Below are 25,218 nucleotides of genomic sequence, written 5' to 3'. Positions count from 1 at the left end.
TTTCCTGGGGAGACGCATACCCCTAAACATTTTCTGAATCTAAGCTTGGCCTCATTGAGGGGCAGGAAAATGAGAGTACACCTAAACAATTTTTTTATAGAAAAAAAGCACTGCTTCTAGTACCCTTCATCTGAGCACTCCATGTGTGCAAAATGTTGTAGCTCATGGAATCTTGGAAGAATTCATTCTCCACCTTTGAAGTATTTCTTCTGAGTAAGAATTGCTCTCTTTGGCCGCTCAGCATCTTCTCTCCTAGGGCTGGACAAATTGGTCCATTTCAGGTTTTCTTACTTTCCCATCTTCCCAGTCTCAAATGTGTTTTTTATGCATTTACACCGCAATCTGCCAAGAATTTTTTAATTTTTTTAAAAAGCAACCTTCATGAAAATTTGCCAGCATTTTAGGGCAAATTCCTCACAATATACACATTTTTGTATGTAGCCGTGAATAGTATATGCATTTCGGCAGTTATCTTCAGAAATATATGCATTTTTGTACGTGTTGGACAACAGCATCACAAAATTCGAAGAAGTGCAAATTTCAGTGGATAGCTGTGTTCCAGCTTCAAAAACCAGGTAGTGTTACCAAACCCTTCGCAATGTGCCTGTCACAACAATTATTGGCGCTGAGACTTAACAGGTAACTTCTACCATGATGTAAGCAAAGGCCACCCCTTCTTTAAACATTGCAGTTGATCAGCTTATATTGATGCTTCTCTTAAACTTTGAGAGTACAGTGGTACCTCGGGTTAAGAACTTAATTCGTTCTGGAGGTCTGTTCTTAACCTGAAACTGTTCTTAACCTGAAGCACCACTTTAGCTAATGGGGCCTCCTGCTGCTGTCACGCTGCCGGAGCACGATTTCTGTTCTCATCCTGAAGCAAAGTTCTTAACCCGAGGCACTATTTCTGGGTTAGCGGAGTCTGTAACCTGAAGCGTCTGTAACCTGAAGCGTCTGTAACCCGAGGTACCATTGTATACCCCCTAACTCTATAACCAGAATCTCTGTATGAATGTATAAAGAGCTACCATCCTAGCTCCATCAATGTTCCACAAAAGTTCCAGTTATTCAATCCTGCAAAGAGCTCGGCTCAGGAACACAGTCGCTGTGTCTATAAATCCCCACACCCTGCCTGAGTTGAACTGGTTCTCCTTCCTGCCCCCCCTTTACTGGGCGCAGCTTCCTTGCAGAGTAATCAAGGTGCCTGATACAGAATTGCATTGATCAACAAAAGATGGGCGAGTAGGATGGGGAGGGAGGGAGGAGCCACCCCCGCCTTAGTTTACTTACCTCCCAAGGATATAAACCCTCGGCCGAGAGAGCGCTGCTAGCAGAGGCACCGGCGAGAGGCGACTTGAAATTTGCACCCCTCGGCATCCAGCTTTTGCACCTGTTTCGACCTCGTTTTGACGGTGAGTACAGTGCGGCAGGAAAGCAATTGTGCTTCAATGTGTTGCGCTTCTTTTCAGGGGGGAAAAGAAAGTGTTGGGGAGTAGGGAATCAGAGGCCGGCTGAAGCACGACTTCATTTCTAAATTCTGGGGGCTGTTTACAGCTGACAAACACAAGATGCTCTGTGCGTTTTGGGGCAGCCGGTTCCACGTTTAGATGTGAATGGGAGGAGATCTGATTTTAGAAGCAAAAGAAAATAGCAGCTGAGGAGTGCAGATCGTCTCATTGATCTTCTTCTCCTTAATTCCCAGAAGCCCCTCTTTCTAGCCATTTTCAACCAGTGGAGGGCTTGGATATTGGAACTGATTCTGGCTTAGGGGAGAGGGTCTTGGGGAGAGAAACTGCAAGGGAGAGGAGGCCAAAAGAGGGAGGAGGGATATCACTGGAGTACCATTACCATCAGCCTCAACCAGCATAGCTTATTGCCAGGGATGGTGGAAGCTGCAGTCCATCAAGATCAGGAGGGTCATAGGTTCCTCATCCTTGTTTTAGGTAAAGGTAAAGGGACCCCTGACCATTAGGTCCAGTCGTGACCGACTCTGGGGTTGCAGCGCTCATCTCGCTTTATTGGCCGAGGGAGCCGGCGTATAGCTTCTGGGTCATGTGGCCAGCATGACTAAGCTGCTTCTGGCGAACCAGAGCAGCACACGGAAACGCTGTTTACCTTCCCACCGGAGCGGTACCTATTTATCTACTTGCACTTTGACGTGCTTTCGAACTGCTAGGTTGGCAGGAGCAGGGACCAAACAACGGGAGCTCACCCTGTCGCGGGGATTCGAACTGCCGACCTTCTGATTGGCAAGTCCTAGGCTCTGTGGCTTAACCCACAGTGCCCCCCACATCCCATCCTTGTTTTAAGGATGCTTAAAAGTCCAGTATGGAGAGGGTTTGCCGTGGAAAAGTATTCTTGTCTCCACTACACTGTACAAGGAGTTATTGTCTGGATAGGTAAATCTCCAATCAACTTATGGCCAAATGTGATTTGAACTCTCCCACGCAGGAAGGGAGAGAAGGTCAATTCAGTTTGTACGTCAAGCTGAATCAATCAAATCCACACTTTCCAAAACAACGTGAGACTCAAAACACAGCCACCCTTCAAAATCCGTGCTCTTCTAAATTTTGCGATTCAGTTCTAGAAACAAGAACCAAAGTTTGCCAAAATGGAAACATTAGGTAGGAAAATCAACATATTTGCGGAAATGAAATGTGTCAAGGCATTCTATTAGGAGAAACTGCTTTTATCAAAACCGCTTACCAAAATATGTTTTTAAGGCTTCATTTGCACTAAAATCTGAATAATTTTTATGAGGGTTTTTTTTTAAAAAATATGCTGCAGAAACATGGGGAACTGAATTTAAGATTAAGAGAAACTGAGAAATGAGAAACTTAGGAGAACTGAAATCAACAGACCTTTCATTCATACTCCCATATGAACCCAACACACTCTCTCTATTATCCAAGTGCTTCCTTCAGATTCTGCACTTTATATCCTCCTGTTCTACTAGCTTTCAGTCTGCTTCTTGAATATTACCAGCAGATGCTTCAAGACACGGAAACCCTAACTGCTATCTATGCTGAGCTTCAGAATTGGGGCAGATGTGTAATGAATGTAGAGAGAGGGCATATCTGTAAGCAGGATGTTCTGGAGCATGGCCTCTGCAGCGTGAGGCGCTTATTCCCACACGGAACATCTGCTTACGTTTTGCTTTCCAGGCAGTTTAGGTAAGCCTGGTGCTTAGTACAGTGGTACCTCAGGTTAAGAACTTAATTCGTTCTGAAGGTCCGTTCTTAACCTGAAACTGTTCTTTTTTTTATTGGTTTTCGCATATTACATGACAATACAGATGTACCAAAGCCAACACCATTTCTTCCCCATCCCCCCATACACTTACATTTATATATATATTTCCTCAATCCATCATATTATTCTTTTCTCCTTCCTCCCACTTCCCTCTGCCCCCACTCGATTTCTTCCACATTATACAATTAACAATAATCTTTGCATTCTACAATCTTCTTAAATTGGAATTTTTCTTTCATCCAGTACTTCACATTTTAATCTAGGCATATTAGCGTGTCTTTTTCCCCCAGCAATATTTTGCCATATATTCACCAAAACATTTCCACTCCTTTTTTAATTTTGATTCGACTGATTTCTTATTATAGCAGTTAACTTTGCCAAAATTAAACATTCATTTAGTTTACAAATCCATTCCTCCTTTGTGGGTATAATTTGTGACTAGCAGCAATCACTATTCTAGCAGCTGTACTAGAAACTGAAACTGTTCTTAACCTGAAACTATTCTTAACCTGAAGCACCACTTTAACTAATGGGGCCTCCTGCTGCCGCTGTGCCGCTGGAGAGCGATTTCTGTTCTCATCCTGAAGCAAAGTTCTTAACCCGAGGCACTATTTCTGGGTTAGCAGAGTCTGCAACCTGAAGAGTCTGTAACCTGAAGCGTCTGTAACCCGAGGTACCACCGTACACCAGATGTTGACAAGTTGGTGATGTGTAAGACAGCTAACATCATGTAAAACTGGCACTTCCACAAGGGACTGGGAAGCACAGGCAGCTTTTGCAATTCAAACCTGTCAACACTCAGTTAGCTAAGGCTGCTTTTCGGACTCTGTACATTCTTGTCTCTTTTCCGCTAGATGGTGTCCTCCCTGAAGTCCTGGCCTCTCATGATCGCTGTGACTCTGTGCATCTTGTTCTGCCTGGGAACCTTGGTAGAGGCCTACCCTCAACAGCCAGAGCACCCTGGAGAAGACGCCTCCGCTGAAGAAATGGCCAGATACCTGTCAGCGCTCCGACACTATCTTAACCTGGTGACAAGGCCAAGGTGAGGGTTGCTTTTAAAGTGGTGCAGTGATGGTCTCTGGAGTGGTGTCTGTGAGCCCTGTCTACACACAGACATACACACACACCCTCCTGCCTGCTGAATGTTGGTGGGGAATGAGCATTATGCGCCGGGCTCCCAAGGAAGGGAGAGAAAAATGCAGCCTTCTTCCACCCTGAGCACATTTATTTAACATTCCCCAGGCAAAGCCAGCAGTGAGAGTGACTCCCTATGTGGGTGAATGCATGAGTCAGAGCAAAGCTAGTGGCCGAGGCAGTACAAGTGTCCCTGGGAATGTGGGTGGCGCCGTGGTCTAAACCACTGAGCCTCTTGGGCTTCCCGATCGTAAGGTCAGCGGTTCGAATCCCTGCAACGGGGTGAGCTCCTGTTGCTCTGTCCCAGCTTCTGCCAACCTAGCAGTTCAAAAGCATGCCAGCGCAAGTAGATAAACAGGTACCTATGTGGTGGGAAGGTAAACAGCATTTCCGTGCACTCTGGATACCCTCACAGTGTCCCGTTGTGCCAGAAGTGGTTTAGTCATGCTGGCCACATGACCCAAAAAGCTGTCTGTGGACAAATGCCAGCTCTCTTGTGAGGCCTGAAGCAAGATGAGCACCACAACCCCATAGTTGCCTTTCACTGGACTTAACTATCCAGGTGTCCTTTACCTTTTTTTACCTTACAGGTGTCCCTCCACTTACGCAGGGGTTATGTTCCGGGCTTCGGTGAAATTGCATAAAGTGGGGAGCACTCTCTAAACACCTTTTAAACGCTCTCTCGGCTGCTTTCCGTCAAATTAATTCAATAGATTTTTTATTGTTTATCGCCAATGGCCATCAGAATACAATATAAGCACAAATCACACAACTACAGAATGAAAGACCCTACGTGCACCAGACTAAGACAAACCTAAAATGTCCAAATTTTAAATCCAGACCAAATGCAGACAAAAAAATACTGCACCCAAAAATATCCACAGTGAGAATTAAAGCTCTGGGGTTGGCAGGAGGCTGGAAGACACACGGGAAAGCTGCTGCTGCGATACCCCGCACATCAGCTATGGGGCGGGGAGGCTAGGCAGCCTAAACAAAGCCTGCCACAAGGACTCCCCAGCTCCCTCCCACAATTTCCAGGTTTGAACTGAATTTTTAAATTATTTCCCAGCGGCCGTGCAGGAATAAAATGCGCACCAGTGGTGTGTGTGTGTGTGTGTTAGTGTTGAATTCCTTGCCATGCATGTCTGCTGCCATTAAATAACAGGAAGGGGGGCTGCCTCATGGCTGTGCAAATCAGAGGTAGGGTGGGGAGGAGGAAAAATCCCTTTTTCTGTCTCCAAGGGAACAAATAGGATGGCATTAACTCAGTTATTCCTCTCCCAACTGAAGGTTTGGCAAGAGGTCCAGCCCAGAGACCTTGATGTCAGAGCTTGTTTTTGGAGACAGCAGCAGCAACAGTGGAGCTAGCCAGGATGACCGGTCAAGGTAAGTCCTAGCAGCAGAGGGTGCATCATTTTTGCAGCAAACCTACCCAGGACCTGCCTGTTTCTGACCCGGAGCCAATTCTCTCTAACCACCACAACCTTGCTAAAGGGAAGGGCAAGCTCTAGGCTTGGAGACACATTGTGTTTTCTGTGTCATCTACTGGGATGGGGAGGAACATCCCGAGGGCCTCATAAATAGAAAGAAAAGTGATTCTCAAGAGATTGGAAACCACCTTGCCTGCTCCAGGAGCAATGCGTTCTAGACCTAGAACGTCAAGATTACCCAGCAATGGGGAAGCAGCTTTCTGCACATATGTAACCCTTTTCCAAGCTAAACTGCAGATACATAGAAGAATCCCAGGAAGCATGTAATATAGTTTCAGGGCCATTCATGATTCAGTTTAAGCATGGTATCTAGCATGGTATCAATTGTATTTTATGACATTTGTTGAGATCTAGAGCTTATCCTAGCCCATATGCTCAAGCAAATCATGGAAGCATAGAGTGGGAAGTGACCCTGAGGATCATCTAGTCCAACCTCCTGCAATGCAGGGATATGAAGCTGTCCCTTATAGGGATTGAACCTACAACCTTGGCATTATCAGTACCTCACTCTATCCAATGGAGCTAGCCAGCCGATAATGCAATGCAATGCAATGCAATGCAATGCAATGCAATGCAATGCAATGCAATGCAATGCAATACAATACAATACAATACAATACAATACAATACAATACAATACAATACAATACAATACAATACAATATAATATAATATAATATAAGGTGTTTGTTGTTGTTGCTGTTGTTAGAATTTATATACTGCCCTATACCTGGAGGTCTCAGGATGGTTCACAGAACAATTTTTTTTAACTTATTGGAATCACTTAATCATGGAAGTTTCACTATCAATAATCTATCTCTAACTTGCTCATGAGTAAAAACAATATTTTTGAAGCAACCAGCATTTTTGAAGCCACAATGTATGTAAAATATATGCTTGCTAAGAAACCATTTTTTAAGCAGTTTGTGCATGCCTGGCACACCAATGCTCTGGGTTCTGCAGGTAAATGGTCTTGGCCTTTGGGACAGGGAGCAGCAGCGGATTGTACTTGAGCTTCTTCCTCCAATTCCCTGCGTTCACAACCATTTCTTCCTTTTTTCCAGGTTCGATGACTCCAACATGTGGTAACGATCTCGATGCTTCTCAGCCAGTGGTCCATCTGCTGCTTCTTTTTAAACAGGCAAATCGTTGTGTTCATTCTGCATTTCTCGAAACCAATTAAGCTGTGATGATTTAAAGAGTCCATTCCCCACCTCAGCTTTCTCCATCCAATACTGAAGAGGCTTGGGAAAGAAACTCTCACTGCACCCCCCTTTTCAAGACAACAACATTGCAATGAGCCAGGCCTCTTTCTCCCTACAAGCCAACAGGGGGTGCCAGAAGAGCCAAGGTTGTAAGACACCCCCCCCCCAGTGCAAGCCCTCATCATGTCTACTCTGGGTTGTCCTGTACATCATGTGTGCAGGTGTGAATAGGTGTATGTGTGTGTACATGTATGTGTTTGAAATTATTTCTATTTGTCTCAAGAATAAAAAGCAAGTTTGATGGAGAAGCTTATTGCATTCCTCCCTTTGTTCCCAACCAACTGAAGTCTTTGGCTGCTGGGGTACAGAAACTGCTACAGCAAATATACTATTGGCAAAACCAATTTGGTGTTTCACAACTTTCTGACTAGTTGCAGGACCTTAGCCAGACCTAGCAGAGTACCGTATTTTTCGCCCTATAGGACGCACCGTCTCATAAGGCGCACCTAGTTTTTTGGGGGGGAAATAAAGGGAAAAAATTATTTCCCCCCAAGTGTGGGGCTGGGGAGGCCCGAGCTTCCCCCGACCCCAGCCCCCAAACAGGCAGCTCTCTGCAAGCGGTGGGAGCCCAGCGCTGGCTCACTCTGCTTGCAGAGAGGTCCGCGAAGCCTGGAGAGCGAGAGGGGTCGATGTGCACCGACCCCTCTCGCTCTCCAGGCTTCAGCGAAAGCCTGCATTCGCCCCATAAGACGCACACACATTTCCCCTTCATTTTTGGAGGGGAAAAAGTGCGTCCTATAGGGCGAAAAATACGGTACATGCAGAATCCACGGAAGCAATTGGCAACTTGGCTGCAGACAGGATAGATGAAGCAGGAACCAGGAACTTGTAGTTAGGTGTTTATTATATACAGTGGACTATTTACAGGAACAGAACACAGATCTTATGCTAGCTCTCTCTGACACGACTCACAACTCCTACACTCACTGACACACTGAACTCTGAACACGAAACTCTGAACTAACACATTCCAGTTAGTAGGCCATTAATTATCACTCCCTTGAGAGAGCTTGACCAATCATGGAACAGTCTCCATGTCTCTGTTATCACCAGGCAGACTTACTCCTTCAGATTGCCTTCTGGCTGTCTGCCAAACCTTAATTGACTCTGTGTGAGTAGCTGCACATACACAGTTTCCCAACATATACTAGAGAATTCCAAATGGGAAATAGAATCCTGGGATACCATTTTTCAAGTCATGCCAAAATGTCCTCCAAGGAGAACACTTTCTCTACTGTAGAGAAAGCCTCGGGTTCTACCCTTTGCTTTCTGTGCCCGTTTTCTATGTCCAGAGAAGCTTCCGACAGAGGAGAGCATTAAAAAACACCATTCCCTGCTTACTGTCTGAAATAGAATGAACCATCTATTCTGACATCTTGTTCTGGTGACTGGGTAGGCCGGGTTCTGTCCTTCATGTATGCCCTGAACAATGGTCCCCTCTCTACTTCCCCACACCCCTTTAAATATTAAAATTGGTCACCTTTCCCAGTGGTGTAGCGTGGTTTGCCAGCACCCGTAGCTACACAGAGAGGGTGTGTGGGATGGAAATGGTCTCGATTGGTGTTTGTTCCCCTTCAGCACTAAAGATCAAGTTTCCTCAGGGGAAAGCAGCCGGGCAAATGGGTATGCAGAAGCCCAAAGTCAAGATTGGCTCCCAAGGTGGCCTACACAGCTCTACCACAAAAACACACACAATCTAATTTATGCCAAATGGTTATAACCAAACCTTTTCCAAAAGGTGGCTTAGAATATCATGTAAGATATTCTAAGACATGCACCAACCAGCAAACCATGGAAGAACAGCAACATCATCAAAATCAGGGGTCAGCAAGGTTTTTGTGGCTTGGGTCGGTTCAAGGTCCCACTAATGTCGCAGTGGGCCGGAGTGCGCGCACACGCACACACGCTATTTCCGGTGCTTCTTCCGGTGCGGAGGAGGTGTGCACAGCTTCCCATTGGCTGCAGGAGCTTCCTGCAGCCAATGGGAAGCCAGCCAGCATCGTGGAGGGCGGTCCCCACTCTGCTCCGCGCCGGTTTAGCGAGGGGTATGGGAATCGACTGAGCGGGTGGCAGGGGCCCATGGTTAAATGATCCCCCATGGACTGCTTGTGGCCCGTGGGCCTTATGTTGCCAACCCCTGACCAAAATATAAGAAACTCAGTTAAATATCTAGAATTAGTACTTTATAAAATAGTGATTAAAAGGGAGCAGCATTGGCAGATTAAGTTGACAGATTATGTTGAAATGGCCAAAATGACCAGAAGAATCAGAAATCAGGAAGACCAGAATTTTAATAAGGAATGGGGAAAATTCATAATTTATCTTAAAAACCATTGTAAACAGTTAAAAATCGTTAGCAGGATTGGAAAATCACTTGTAGTTTCATGGTGAATTTTGGATATAATGGAGATGCAAAAGTTTTGGATTATTAGAAAAGATGCAGGAGGAAATGATTAATAATAGGACGCCCACAAAGGGGAGAAGGGGAAAGTCCAGGTGGTTCTTTGGAATCTTGATTTTATGCTGTATGTTGAATACGTGATTGTAAAATTGTAATCTGAAAATAAAATAAAATAGATAGATAGATGAGAGATAGATAAAGGTAAAGGGACCCCTCACCATTAGGTCCAGTTGTGGCCGACTCTGGGGTTGTGGCGTTCATCTCACTTTATTGGCCGAGGGAGCCAGCGTACAGCTTCCGGGTCATGTGGCCAGCATGACTAAGCCGCTTCTGGCGAACCAGAGCAGCGCATGGAAACGCCGTTTACCTTCCTGCCGGAGAGGTACCTATTTATCTACTTGCACTTTGACATGCTTTCGAATTGCTAGGTTGGCAGGAGCAGGGACCGAGTAACGGGAGTTCACCCCGCCGCGGGGATTCGAACCGCCAACCTTCTGATTGGCAAGTCCTAGGCTCTGTGGTTTAACCCACAGCGCCACCCGGGTCCCTAGATAACAGCAAAATTCACAACTATTAATGAAAGGTACAGGAGCCCTTTTGCATCTGTCCACTCTAGAGGTTTGAAAAGAGATGTCCTTCCCAAGGGTGGAGGGCCAAAATTCTGAACCCTTGACATTTACACTTTTGTAACTTTGGAGTCTAAGTTCATACTTGCTAGACAGTTGACGCAAGGGGAGAAGAAAGAATGAGACAGTTGACACCTGCTGGAAATCGGACAGCTACTGCAAGGACAAAAAAATAAAATAAAATGCCCTTATATTCTGGATGCACTGCTGGGATTCTGGGACTTCATGAATAACTGGGCTGCCACCTGCTGGATGCAGGCAACAGCAAGGAAGTTCCATTCAGCTGCAACGTAACATCTTATTCTTAGAAGAAACAACGCTAAAAGTCACCAAGAGGGCCAGGTTGCAGCAAACGGAAACAGATGTTTCTTAGCATGACGTAAGCCCAAATCTGTGTCCTGTCGCAGTCTCAGACTGGAATTAAGGAGGTGTGATGGAGCCATGATTAATTTTAGACGATGCTCAGATTGCACCCAAAGTCTACTGGGGCAAAGTCGCGGCGGCTGGTCTCCTTCGGAAAACACAGCAGCCAGCCAGCAGTTATTTAAATCTGCCTCTGGCATTAATCAGCTTTCAGGTCATAGATAGCGACATCTGTTTCTCTCCCTTTCTTTCGTTGAACCCGAAGAAGTTCACCCACTTGGACCGCTTGTTAAAGATCTGTTTTGAAAATGCCTTTCCGAAGACGGAAGGGAAACTTAAATTAAAATTTTGTCAAAGGTCTTTCTCTAAAGGATCAAGGGGTAGAGGGACCCCAAACAACCCCCCTCAAAGTCTGTCTTGCTTTTTCTTGGAATCTGTGTTGCCAAATTTAACGTTGCTTTCTCCAATTTTCACCCAATGTGTTTATCTTCAAGGCGTTTAATAGACAGACACTTAGCACACCTTGACCTAAGTGAAATTATTGCATGTGTGGAAAGAGGTTTCCATGCAGGGATCCGCTGCGCTTGACGTGGGAATGGGAGAACTGGTCAGTTTTGGTCTCTCTGTTTCTCATTCTTACAATCTTAAGTTCAGTTCTGTGCATTTCCACATCTGTTAACTTTTGAAAAAAATTCATTGTGAAAATTCGCCGGGATGTTAGTGTTAATTTATCCTAACGTGGACTTTTTTTGCAAAGCAATTTCCCCTAATGCAACACATTTTTATCTGTTATTTTTACTGGTATATGCATCCTTACGTTTAATTTAATCCAATATATCCTATTTTGTACCCATTACTTGGCTGGAGAACAACATTACAAGATTTGGATGGCTATGTTTGTGCATTGTTTCAGAAAGTGAAAATTATTTACGTAAGCTTGCTTATATATGTGAACTGAATTGGATTTCTCTACCCATTCCTACTCCATATATCTATATATATAGATGGCACAAGGCACAAAACCACAGCTCGCCCCTATACACGAAGCCAAGCCAGAGCACAACTAAATGCAGCACAGCCATCTTCTCAGAAAAACTCTTCACAAGCTCAAGAGGTCAAGACACAAAAGCTTTAGCAACTAATCTACACTTAATGACCCACCCAGTGGTACTCAGAATATCACTCATGAAATCACTCAAGATATCCCTCAAGTAATTAAGGAACAAAAGAAGAAGAGGCACACTAATCTAGGAACTTCCTCTCTGCCCAGAACATTGGAGGCTATACACCACACCCCTCAACAGTATTTATAGGAACTCAAACACCAGATTCTGCTCTGTTCCAGTAACAAGAAGCCGAAAGCACCAGCCTGAAGATGACGAGTGAGACCTCGTCGAAACGTCGCACAGACACCCCGACTCTTACACGGGAAGACACCCGAAGACACCAAAACCTGCATATCTATATATATATATATAGAGAGAGAGAGAGAGAGAGAGAGAGAGTGCCTCTTTCACAGGGAGCAAAACCCAGAAACCTAGCAATACATGCATAATTATACAAGTAACTCATAGATATGTTCATGTGGAAGTTTTTAGGTGAACCACTATGCACCTCCATATGTTCAGCCTTCTGCGGTTTATACAGTTCTCTGAATCTTAGCGCTGTGGATCCCTGGTCTTAGTGCTGTAGGAGTCCCAAAATGCAAAGGATTTATATAGATAGATAGATAGATAGATAGATATATAAATATTAATGGAAATGGTTTATTGAATATTTACAGATAAATTATAAACAGATAAAAACATTGGCAGGATTATTGTAACAATCTGCAGTTTTATAAGAGTATATATTTAAAGAATATGAATAAATGAGCAAGTTAAGTTAATTTGGATAGGCAGACGATATTAAAAAATAAATTTAAGGAACTGCAGAAAGCAGGGGCTGGAAGTCAAGTTTTGAAATGTCAAAATGAATGTAAAACTAGTGAAATGTATAAACTTGAAAAGTATAAAGAAATAAATAAAATGGAAGAAAGCCAGGCATATTCATATTGAAAGCACACCCATTTCCTACTCCCTTTAATATATAGCAAAGCAGTGTCTTTATTGGCACCAGGATAACTTTCTCTCCCAGGGCCATCTGGATTGCAGCAGGAGATGAAAGAGTTAAACCAATTGCTGCATTCTAAAACCAGAAAGATTGCCTTGCAGAAATTAATTGTTCGATTAAACCAACACAGACCCCCCAAGTGAAGCCATTTGGCATCACATATAAAAAGCTGTAATCCTGTATATGCTAAGGTAAAGGTACCCATGACTGTTAAGTCCAGTCGCGGCCGACTCTGAGGTTGCAGCGCTTTATTGGCCGAGGGAGCTGGCGTACAGCTTCCGGGTTATGTGGCCAGCAGGACTAAGCCGCTTCTGGCGAACCAGAGCAGCGCACGGAAACGCCGTTTACCTTCCCGCCAGAGCGGTACCTATTTATCTACTTGCACTTTGACGTGCTTTCGAACTGCTAGGTTGGCAGGAGCAGGGACTGAGCAATGGGAGCTCACCCCGGCACGGGGATTCAAACCGCCGACCTTCTGATTGGCAAGCCCTAGGTTATGTGGTTTAAACCACAGCGCCACCCGCGTCCATCAGGGGGTAAATCTCATTGGACTCAAAGGGAAGAGGTTTTAGATGCCACCCTTGCCTTCAGTGTGACCTATGAAGCAGATCTCTTTGGTTTTATTTCATTATTTGCCTTTGGTTAGCTACACCCAATGTGTGTGGGCAAGTTGGCCCTGAGGCTATTATCAGTCTGTTTTTTGGTAATAGATCTAGCAGGACCATGAAGACATGGTATGATGAAAGCTTAATTTTCCCTCTTCCAGTCTAAACAGAACTTGTCTATTTTGTTGTTACTACTCTATGGACCTGAAGAACAGAATAAAAGTCCAAACCAGAAATTTTCAGGTCCTGCTGTGAAAACAGCTTTTGAGGAATGAAGTTGAGGGAAGCCGTAGGCAAGTGGTAGGAACTGAACATTTCACTTTGCGCCAAGAAAGAGAGGTTTGCTGAGGGTGAAGGATCCGGCCTCTGAGACTTAAAAATAGTAGCCCTCTCTGAATGATTACCACTTGGTGGATTACTGCAGGCAACATATATCTCCTACTTAGGCTTGGGGAGTAAATTCAATTCCATTTCCATCCCACCTATTTTCACTCCTCTGAATTTTGCGATGCAGCTCTCCAACCTAACAATGTTTGCAAAAATGCAAATACAGTGGTACCTCAGGTTAAGTACTTAATTCATTCCGGAGGTCCGTTCTTAACCTGAAACTGTTCTTAACCTGAAGCACCACTTTAGCTAATGGGGCCTCCCGCTGCCGTCGCACCGTTTCTGTTCTCATCCTGAGGTAAAGTTCTTAACCCGAGGTACTATTTCTGGGTTAGTGGAGTCTGTAACCTGAAGCGTCTATAACCTGAAACTTCTGTAACCCGATGTACCACTGTATCAGGAAGGTGTAAATAAAAATCGGCATATTATTGAAAATAAGACACACACCATGAGCTATAACACTAGATGCTTTGTGCTTCTGTTTTTTCCCCTTTCCCTCTTTTAAAGGCGATTCTTTCCATTTTATCTTCAGGTGGACCAAAAACAAATAACTAATTAATCACTCGCATTTAGAGGGGGGGAGGAACCCCCGGAATCTAGTTCTTGCCAGCAAAATGTTTTCAGGTGGGTGAACTGTCAGGGGAGGGACGGAACTCACTGGTTGCAAAGGGCTATTAAGTGTGTCCCCCTTTATGCTGTGTGGAGGTGTGAGGGGAAGGGGGGAGGGGGAAAAAGGTATAAAATTCCCCCAGGAGCTGCCACAGATTGAGATCGAGAGGAAACACAGAAGGACTCACCCAGCCCAGCACATTCCTGTTTCCAGCTTCCGAAAGGCTCAGGGTAAAAACTTTGTGTGGTTGTGATGAAGCGCCTGGGACCAATTTCTCTAGTCAGTTGTCTTGCTTGGAGGAAATTTCCTTTCAAGGCTCTTGAAATCCTGCTGTGCACCCTGATATTTTCCTGGCTTGTAGGACATAAGGGAACGACTACGCTGGTTTGCAAAAATGCAAATCCACTGGTACCTCGGGTTAAGAACTTAATTTGTTCTGGAGGTCCGTTCTTAACCTGAAACTGCTCTTAACCTGAGGTACAACTTTAGCTAATGGGGCCTCCCGCTGCTGCCGCGCGATTTCTTTTCTCATCCTGAAGTTCTTAACCCGAGGTACTATTTCTGGGTTAGCGGAGTCTGTAACCTGAAGCGTCTGTAACCTGAGGTACCACTGTTTGGGTTTTCTCTCTCTTTCTTTGTAGCTTCTGCTGGGGAAACGAGTCCAAGTAAAAGCGGGGAATGTTTGGCACTAGTGACGGAAAGGTCTTGAAAGGTGATAAAAGTATTTTCTTTTTCAAAAAGACCGTATTTTTCGCTCCATAAGACGCACCAGACCATAAGACGCACCTAGGTTTTGGAGGAGGAAAAAAATATTCTGAATCCCAGGAGCCAGAACAGCAAGAGGGATTGCTGCGCAGCGAAAGCAGCGATCCCTCTTGCTGTTCTGGTTTCTGGGATAGCTGTGCAGCCTGAATTCGCTCCATAAGATGCACACACATTTCCCCTTACATTTTAGGAGGGAAAAAGTGAGTCTTATAGAGCAAAAAATACTGTAATTTTTATTGCTTTTCAATGACAACAATCCAATAATAGCCTCATTATAACAATGCCAAATTATAACACAGTTCATAATACCAATCATTGAGGTGCCAAATTATGCAAATTAGGTTGCCCCCCGCATGCTAGAATTAACGGTTTGATGGTTTTCTTTGTTTCTGCATTCCAAACTCTTATAAATTTCAATTACGCTCCAGTCCAAATACCAATCCCTTATATCGCAACTGCAGTTTTAACAACCTCCATTTGTATTGACACATGGAATGATTTCTACAACTACAGTTGGAGCATTCAAACTCTCTCCTTCCTGTGGGTGACAATTATTCTGTCCGTAATGTTTCTTTCTTTTTTTTCTTGAAAAGTTTTTATTGTTAAAATAATTCAGCATTAATGCACACATATTGCGAATATACAAACATACAAACATACATTTCATACAATCCTTAAAAATGTTCAAACATACCTACACTCAATCCCACAGATAATTCCTTTTTTATAAGATATTTATTGAGATTTTCAAAAAATTACAAAATAAAAAGAAAAAAGAAAAATACAATAAAAAAAGAAAAATACAAAATAAAAATAGTTAAAAACAATTCAGTCTTTCCATCACATATTTTTCATTTGCCTATTTCCCAGACCTCCTCACGCCTCCCTTTTCTGTATTCCAGTTCAAATTGTTAATTCAGCAAATCCCTGCCCTCTTCATTCATCTTAATCTTCAATTTTAAAATATTTATAACATTAAATTTTTACCTATTAATAACCATTTTCTCATATTCTCTTATAGCATTACAGCTAAAGACCACTTAGTTTCTATCCAACATCATTCTAACATTCATCAATTTTACAATATTTCTGTAAATAATCTTTAAACTTTTTCCAATCTTCTTCCACTGACTCTTCTCCCTGGTCTTGGATTCTGCCAGTCATTTCTGCCAGTTCCATATAGTCCATCACCTTCATCTGCCATTCTTCCAAGGTGGGTAGATCTTGTGTCTTCCAGTACTTTGCGATGAGTATTCTTGCTGCTGTTGTGGCGTACATAAAGAAAGTTCTATCCTTCTTTGGCACCAATTGGCTGACAATGCCCAGGAGAAAGGCCTCTGGTTTCTTCAGAAAGGTATATTTAAATACCTTTTTCATTTCATTATAGATCATCTCCCAGAAAGCCTTAATCCTTTTCCCTTCACCATCCACCACCCCTCGTCCCACCTTTGTGTTAGACTTCCAATCTACTCAACTGCAATTTCTTTCCACTTTCTTTCACACACCTTTAACCTAATTTCATGCTTCTTTTTCTATTATACATTGTTATCCATCTTATTTAGTATTCCAGTATTTAAAACGGAACTTGTTTATTCTAATAGGAGTTCTGATTTTTCAATATGGTTTTGCATGTATCCTTTAAACACCTTCCAGTCCCTATCTATCTTCTCTTTAGAGATCCTTCCAATTTCTCCCATTGTTTTGGATATATTGCAGTACTCCAATATTCTACAATACAATATTCTGTCCGTAGTGTTTCTTCCTGTCCTTGTAATATATTATCTCTATCTTTTGCCAGCCGTTGCTGCTCTCCATCACGCCTTGGGCGGTGCTACTTATTGTTTCAGAATATCTCCTTTGCGCTGTCCCTGGTTCGTTGCTTGCAGTTACAAAAGTCATACCGTCCCAGTGAATTTTCTGTTTTCTCTCAGATAAAAGTGTCTTGCTTGGAGGAAGTTTCCTTCCAAGGCTCTGTCACCTGCTGTGCATTCTGATACTTTCCTGGCTTGTGGGGCGGGAGGAGATGACTATAGGATTTTCTCTCTCCTTCCTAAGCTTCTGCTGGGGAAACGGGTCCAAGGAGAAGCTGAGATCGTTTGATGGAAAAGTCTTGGGAGGTGATAAAAGTATTTTCGACCATTGTGAACTATCAAGTGAAGCCTGCTGAGGGTGGAGGAAAGGCTTCACAGACAAGTCTGTGGGCTTCCATGAAACCTCTGGCTAGCCAGAGACATGAACAGAAGGATGGGCTTTGATCTGGTCCAGGATGGCTCATAGCTCATCCTTTTGCACTGCGCTTTCAGAGCACAGGTCCACGCTTAGAAGCTTTGTGTCCAGGCGGCATTCCCACCCCCCAGGGAAAACCTATGTTTTACCACTAGATCTGAGCAAACACCATTCTGCGGAAAACCCAGTTGCCATTTGCTCTAATCAAATGTGGGTTTTTCTGGAAGAAAGAAAGAAAGAAAGAAAGAAAGAAAGAAAGAAAGAAAGTGTTCAGACACAGAGCTTTAAAGCCTGCATCTGTGCCTCAAAACATAGCACAAAAGTCAGAGTGAGCCCTTAGGTTCACTGTATCAGATGCAAAAGGATAAGGTTGCCGTAATGTTTATGAGTCTTAGAACGGGGACCGAGAAGGAGGATCAATGCTGCAGAACATGTCCAGCATTGGGGTCAGCACTCATGTGCATCTGCTTACCTTGCTTCACACGGTTTCCAGACCCTCCAAGTGTCCCTATTTTCCAGGGACAGTCTCAGATTTACAAAAGCCATCCTGGTTTCTGATTTGATCCTGGAATGCCCTGCTTTTCCTTAGGACGTCCCTAATTTCACTGGAGAAATGTTGGAGGGTAGCCAAGGTGATAAGTAACTAGACTGCCTTTAGAAGACTTCTCAAGGCAAATCTGAAGGGTTTTTTTATGCTTAATGTTTTATTAGGTTTTCATATATGTTGGAAGCTGCCCAGAGCAGCTGGGGCAACCCAGTTAGATGGGTAAGGTATAAATAATAAAAATATCATCATCATCATCATCATCATCATCATCATCATCATCATTATTATTACAGTGGTACCTCAGGTTAAGTACTTAATTCATTCTGGAGGTCTGTACTTAACCTGAAAGTGTTCTTAACCTGAAGCACCACTTTAGCTAATGGGGCCTCCTGCTGCTGCCGTGCCGCTGGAGCACGATTTCTGTTCTCATCCTGAAGCAAAGTTCTTAACCTGAAGCACTATTTCTGGGCTAGTGGAGTCTGTAACCTGAAGCGTATGTAACCCGAGGTACCACTGTATTATTGAATAGGGTGTCCCTATTTTCATCGGATAAATGTTGGAGGGTATGAGTTCCCCATACACTAGCTCATGTTGAACTTACACAATTCCATGGACATAGCAACGTGTGGTTAATAAAACAATCTATGGCCTTTTAAACTGTTTTTCATGTGTACTGTTTTTGTTAGTTACTATTTATGTATTTTTGTGTTTTTATAATGTAAACTGCCCTGTGATCCTCGGATGAATGGTGGTATATAATAATAATAATAATAATAATAATAATAACAATAATAATTTTTATTATGAATAGTAGCACACTAGTTTGTTAGCTACATATACATATACCATAATAAAGCTTAGTGATGTTGACATCCATTGCCTCCCAAGACGCCTTGGTATCATAGGGACTTTTCCTTCCCTTTCCCAATACAGATGATCACTCCACGGAGATTCCATCTCTCTTTCTTCACCTTCGCTTGCTGTCTGGCTGTGTTTCTCAGCCACGTTGGGGACACGGCACGCATTGCTCCCGAATTCCCCGGTGAAGATGCCCCACTCGACCAACTGGTTCAATATTACAATGAGTACCAGCAATACCACAACTCAATCAACCGTCCCAGGTTAAGTGAAATGCATTTAATTCATCATGTAGACTGTCTCGCCAGAGTAGTGCATGCTCTGGTTATCTCTCGCTTGGACTACGGCAATGTGCTCTATGTGGGGCTACCTTTGAAGGTAATCCAGAAACTACAACTAATCCAGAATGCGGCAGCTAGACTGGTGACTGGGAACAGCCGCTGAGACCACATAACACCGGTCTTGAAAGACCTACACTGGCTCCCAGTATGTTTCTGAGCACAAATCAAAGTGTTAAAGCCTTAAACGGCCTTGGTCCAGTATACCTGAAGGAGCGTCTCCACCCCCATCGTTCTGCCCAGATACGCTGAGGTCCAGCGCCGAGGGCCTTCTGGTGGTTCCCTCATTGCGAAAAGCAAAGCTACAGGGAACCAGGCAGAGAGCCTTCTGGGTAGTGGTGCCCGCCCTGTGGAACGCCCTCCCATCAGATGTCAAAGCAATAAATAACTACCAGACTTTTAGAAGACATCTGAAGGCAGCCCTATTTAGGAAAGCTTTTAATGTTTGATGGATTACTGTATTTTAATATTTTGTTGGAAGCCGCCCAGAGTGGCTGGGGAAGCCCAACCAGATGGGCGGGGTATAATACTAAATTATTATTATGTAGATCCCCTTTTTACCTTGTAGAGCATTTTGAGAAACCAGGGCCGTCTTGAGCATATGTGGTGCCGGGGTGGAAAGATTCGCCCAGTACACCCACCCACACCCACCCACCCGGTTGCCCAGAGTTGTCCACCTTTTTAAAGAGAGAGTTGACACCACGCTTATCTCTGCTCTAGAAAAGAAAACAGGAAACATATGGAGCCCAGCAGGCCTCTCCACAGCCCTACGCCAATCCCAGGCACGCAGGAGGGTGGAGCCAGTTGGACACCTCAGCTCCTCGCTAGCTTGCTCGCCCCCGAACTCACGGCGCAAAGCCACCCGCAGCAGCAGCACCCACCGCGGTGCTCCAACCGACGGGCAGGCTCTTCCCCGGACTCCAACTCTTGGGCCCTGGACTCTTGGCCTGGCGTCCCTGAGAAGCCAGTGCCTGGGTGCCCCGCACCCCTAGCACCTATGGTTAAGATAGCCCTGTGAGAAATGCCCCACAGGACTCGCTAGTTCTCATTAAAAGCCAGAATGCAGAGAGAGAGAGAGAGAGATAGTTTGTGGTACTGCCCAGGAATGAATTGTTGTTGGTGATGGTAAAGACAGTTTGACAAACCAGCTTTTCATCTTTACCCAGATTTGGTAAGCGATCCAGCAGCCAGGCACTCTGCGGAGATCCAAGCACCAGATTGGACTGTTCAAACTGACAAGTAAGTTTTATTTTTGGAACCGGTGCAAATTTCTCAGATGCATATCCCAAGGTACGTTCCATCCATACGCACATTTCTGCAAGCAGTTCCCCCCAATTCTAACACACTTTTCTGGGTTATTTTTGCTAATATGTTGGCACACGTTTTGCTAAGGCACACATTTTTGCATTCATAGTTTTGGTTGGAGAACTGCATTGCAAAAAATAAATAAAACAGAAATAAAAATAAACACAACCTCCCCAGAGATGTGTGAATGTCAGAGGATAGTTGTGTTTCAGCCTGCTTATTGGTTTGAGAACTGCGAATTAGGTGGTTTCTCATTAGAATGCAAACAAAGTTGAATTTCTCCCCATGCCTATTCAGTAGTGAACAAATACAGTATGGCACACTGGAAGGTGGTGTCCTTGGTTTTTGCCTTCAGTGTTGTCAGGGCTGCTTCCAGGTCCCAGCTCACAGAGGACCACGCTAGCCGGCAGTACTGTATAAAAGTCTTTATTGAGTTACAGTTTCCATTTTCAAGCCGCAGCGCGCAGCTCTACGTCTTAGAACCTAGACCGGCGAAGCTCCGTCTGAGTCTCCGCCTCCTGTACACCAACTTAATACTCTAGCCTTACTCCACCTCTTCCGTCTTTCCTTTCTCCTCTGGGTCCCTCTACCCCCCGTGGTCTCTTCCTTCCTGGACTCTTCTGACGCTGACCCCCCCCCGACTCTTCTCCCTCCTTGCGGCGGGCTTTAGGACCTGGCTCCCTATCCGGGCTGCTTACTGTGCCGCCATCCTGTGCATTTGAACTTGGCGCGTGCGCGCAGCCTTCAACCTTCCTCTTGACCGTTTCCTCACTCCCCGATGGAGGTGTGGCCAATCCTAACTCCTGCCCTCCCGCTTGCGGCGAGCCGCCAGATCCCGATACCTGGGACCCCTCCCCCCTACTGCGCTCTGGTGGGGAAGCTGGTCCCGATTTCCAACTGCTTCTCTCTGAGTCCCCTCTGGTCCCTTCTTCCTGGGGTGTCCCCCTAGGCGCCCCCCTTGCTCTGACCACTGGCGCCCCTTTCTGTGAATCTTCCGACTCACTGGAAAGACTCAGAGATCTCGGGCCGCTGTCATCGCTCATATTTCCTTCGGATTCCTCCCCCTCGCTCTCTGTTTCCTCCCTTTCCTGTGCCTCTGCTCCTGAACCCCTGACAAGTGTGTTCGAGGATATCCTTTTGCTGGAGTACTTTTGTCCCCGATATAGGGTTGCCATATTTCAAGTGGTAAGAAGCCAGACAGAAAAAGTTGTTAAGCTGTCAGCTGCTGCCTGTGCTGGAGCCAGAGCCCAGGCCAATTGCACCAGAGCCCAACCCTACACCCGAATCGCAGGTGCACAAAATAATATTAAACAAACAAACACCCCCCCAAACCCTGACAATTGCTATAAATTGTAAAACCCCCCCCCCCCGGATGGGCATGTAGCCCCCCCCACCCAAGGGGATAAATCTGGGATTTCCTGGATGTATGGCAACCCTACCCAAATGTCTGTCAACACCAGGCTCTGACAGTTGGGACAAGCATTGTGGTTTGCAACACAGGAGGTCGATCAGGAGTATATTACAGTTTGCATTGAGCTGACTGGGCCTGTGACAGATGAAGACCCAGATGACCTTTCTGGGTGGACAGGGGCTATAACACAATAGGATTCACAGGTGTAGCCTTAAGGTGCCAGGATGCTGTCGGCGGTTCTTGTCTGGTTGCCCAGGCAAGTATAAAGACAAGGAAAAGTTTCTTGCTGTCCTTTTTTATTTCAATCTTTACAGAGAGAGGCTATAGAACCCAGCCTCTTGGATAACGGCATGGTCCTGAGTGAATTCTCCACACCCGGTCTCTCCCACTTCCTCATTCGTCCTTCTCATCATCTCCTCTACTGTCAGGGACCATGCTGAGGAGGAAGAATGGTGGGAACCTCCCCCTCCCTCTGCTTCTGGATCTTCCCAGGAGCAGGCGGACAGTATAGATTTGGAACTGTGGTTCGCAGAGGGGCATAGTTCAGAAGGCAGGAGCTAGGAAATACTGAATGGGGAACAGCTAGGAGAGGAAACACTGGGGGAGAGAGAGGGTTAACAGATTCACTGTCTCTGGGAAGCATTCCTCCAGTCAGCCCAAGGTCAAGAAGGGTTCAGAAAGGGGCAGAACAGAATGCACATAGGGTACAAGCTCAGATTACAAGACGTGGGAGTGACGTAGATTAATAGAGAAGGAGGGGGTGTAAGCCTTAATTGGGAGCACTGCCATTCTGGGTAGATGCATCCTTTTGCCCTGCGCTGTGTTTATTAAAGAAACTAACTGGTAAGAATTCCCTTATATTTGATATGCTCATTTATGGCAATGGGGCAGGAAGCCGATTTCTTGAAGCCTGACTTCTACGGGTGCTGAAATGTGCCTTCTGTCTTTGAGCTCTTTGCTCTTCTACTTTTAAGACTTGCCAGGTTCTGGGAGATGGAGGGGTAGGAATGCTTTCTAAGGACAATGTGCCAGCTGGGTGTTGTTTCAGCTCTCCCATGATTTCCCAGCTTTCCCCCTCATCTGCCTCTGAGCTGTGATCTCCCTCAAACCCCTCTTGTAAATCTATACTGTCTTCCTCTTCCTCCTCCCTGGAAGGGAAGGTGGTCTCCACCATTTCTCCTCCTCTCTCCAGTCCCAGACATAAGGAGAGATGAGGAATCTCCCACTCACAGCTTCTATTGGATTCTTCCATTGCTTCTTTCAGGGACATGTCCACAAGGAGGACGTCTGCAAGCCTTCCAGACTGAACCCTGATTGCTCCTTGATCCTCTTCACTTGACTTTTTCTTCATCTGATGGCCGCCAGCTTCCAAGCAAGACATTCCCTACTGGGCATTCTCCTTCCTCTCCTCTTCAACTGACTGTTGAATTTAATCATTATAATAAAGCAAGATTCTCGTTGCAATCTGGTTGCCTTTGAATGTAAAACCACTGAAATCAAATGCGGACACATCTCGCAGTATCTGCTGTTGAATTGCTTTGGTGGTATTTTAAACCCAGCTTTGCAGGTATCAGTGGTCATGGGACCAATTCACATCCATATCATACATTTACAGCACAATGAATGCACATTCAGTGGCTGTACTGGTCCGGGGTGGGGGAGGTTACCGTGAGGCGTGGTCAGAGTCCGGTCCTGGGTCGAGGGTCTGGAGACTGTCCACCAAGGGCGAAGCAGGTTGCAAAAAAAGAAGCCAGGCGTGGTCGGGAACTCTGGAAGAACAGGTCCGGGTGCTGGCAGAAACAGGTTTCCAACGATGTTGCTCCCGCAACCTGGGACCGGGCTGACTGGCCTTTATCTTCTCTGAGGCCAGGGGCGGTCCCGGCCCACAGGTGAACCACCTCTCCTGGTCTTAAGGCGAGCACTCCTCCTGAGAGAACACAGTTCCCTCCGCCTCTCTGCCCTGAGCCTCTGTAGCTCAGGAGAGGCTGGAGGGTTACTGGACCCAGGGGAAGGCTCACCTTCCCCAACAGGGCTGGGAGAGGCGTACCTGCAGGCAATGGGTCGTCAATCACCTCCGGAGCCAGAGTGGATTCATCTAGTGCCTGCTTCTGAGGATCCAGCACAGGTGTTTCTGCCTGTGTTTCCCCAGCCACAGTGAAACAACAACAGCAGCAGCAACAACAACAACAACAACAACAACAATGTATTTATATCTCACCCATCTGGATGAGTTTCCCCAGCCACTCTGGGAGGCTCCCAACAGAATATTAAAAACACGATAAAACATCAGCCATTAAAAATTTCCCTAAACAAGTCTGCTTTCAGATGACTCCTAAAAGTCAGATAGCTGTTTATTGCCTTGACATCTGATAGGAGGGCATTCCACAGGGCAGGCGCCACCACTGAGAAGGCCCTCTGCCTGGTTCCCTGTAACCTCACTTCTCGCAGTGAGGGAACCGCCAGAAGGACCTCAGTGTCCGGGCTGAACGATGGGGATGGAGACGCTCCTTCAGGTATACTGGGCTGAGGCTGTTTATGGCTTTAAAGGTCAGCAACAACACTAGGCTCTGTGGTTTAACCTACAGCACCACCCGCGTCCCATGTGGGATCTCTACCAAGCCCCCCAAAGAGGGTCAGGACCTTCCCAGGAACCAACACAGAGTTTCTTCCACCAAGCCTCCCGCCCCACTTTTTCACCAGAAGCCCAAGATTGCAGTGTTGATGCAAAAACTCCTGGCCTGAACAGGTTGTGCTCTCTCTTTCTTCCTTCTCTGAGCCTGAAGTACATATGAGAACATTTTATACCCCCTGCTTCCTCCACCCCCAACCCAAGTGCTTTCTCCACCCAGATTCAGCTCAGCTTGAAATATTTTACGCATGAAACTAAGGGCACACAAACATTCCTGCATGAGTCAAGAAATAACAATAACATGTCCTCCAGCATCTCTCTGATGAAAATAGAGACATCCTATTCCATTATTGGGATGCGGGTGGTGCTGTGGGTTAAACCACAGAGCCTAGGACTTGCTGATCAGAAGGTCGGCAGTTTGAATCCCCGTGATGGGGTGAGCTCCCATTGTTCGGTCCCTGCTCCTGCCAACCTAGCAGTTCGAAAGCACATCAAAGTGCAAGTAGATAAATAGGTACTGCTCCGGCGGGAAGGTAAATGGCGTTTCTGTGCGCTGCTCTGGTTCACCAGAAGCAGCTTAGTCATGCTGGCCACATGACCCGGAAGCTGTACGCTGGCTCCCTCGGCCAGTAAAGCAAGATGAGCACCGCAACCCCAGAGTCAGTCACGACTGGACCTAATGGTCAGGGGTCCCTTTACCTTTACCTTGTCTCATTCTTTTCAGTTCCATTTCCCACAAATGCCCACTAGATGGAGCTAAATGATTTTTTTAACCTTTGCTGTGTAGCGCAGAATGTTCTTCATCTGCAGCTCCACTGACCACCAATTTTTAAGAATTTATTGCTTGGCTTTTTTAATAAATCTTTTGATATTGCTTTTGATATTAATTTTTTG

At 45.3% G+C, this 25,218-nt stretch overlaps 1 protein-coding gene and 1 long non-coding RNA gene across 2 annotated transcripts; both read left to right on the top strand.

Annotated features, from left to right (window-relative positions):
- Positions 1–1,325: 1,325 nt before the first annotated feature.
- On the top strand, positions 1,326–7,216 carry LOC309516068 (goannatyrotoxin-Vere1-like). The gene is made up of 4 exons (XM_082194578.1): positions 1,326–1,412; positions 4,107–4,294; positions 5,677–5,772; positions 6,941–7,216. Exons 2-4 carry the CDS (start codon positions 4,107–4,109, stop codon positions 6,963–6,965), a joined length of 309 nt encoding a protein of 102 aa, XP_082050704.1. The 5' UTR covers positions 1,326–1,412; the 3' UTR covers positions 6,966–7,216.
- A 7,204-nt stretch (positions 7,217–14,420) lies between these two features.
- On the top strand, positions 14,421–23,055 carry LOC309516106. Its single transcript, XR_014212778.1, has 4 exons — positions 14,421–14,475; positions 18,717–18,904; positions 20,146–20,218; positions 22,960–23,055. It is a non-coding gene; the product is annotated as an uncharacterized lncRNA (long non-coding RNA).
- The last annotated feature ends 2,163 nt before the right edge of the window (positions 23,056–25,218 follow it).

The sequence above is a fragment of the Podarcis vaucheri genome, assembly GCF_965113315.1.
Source record: "Podarcis vaucheri genome assembly, chromosome: 13".
Classification (NCBI taxonomy): Eukaryota; Metazoa; Chordata; class Lepidosauria; order Squamata; family Lacertidae; genus Podarcis; species Podarcis vaucheri.
Note: the sequence above shows the minus strand (reverse complement) of the source record. Positions and strands in the feature narration are given on the sequence as shown.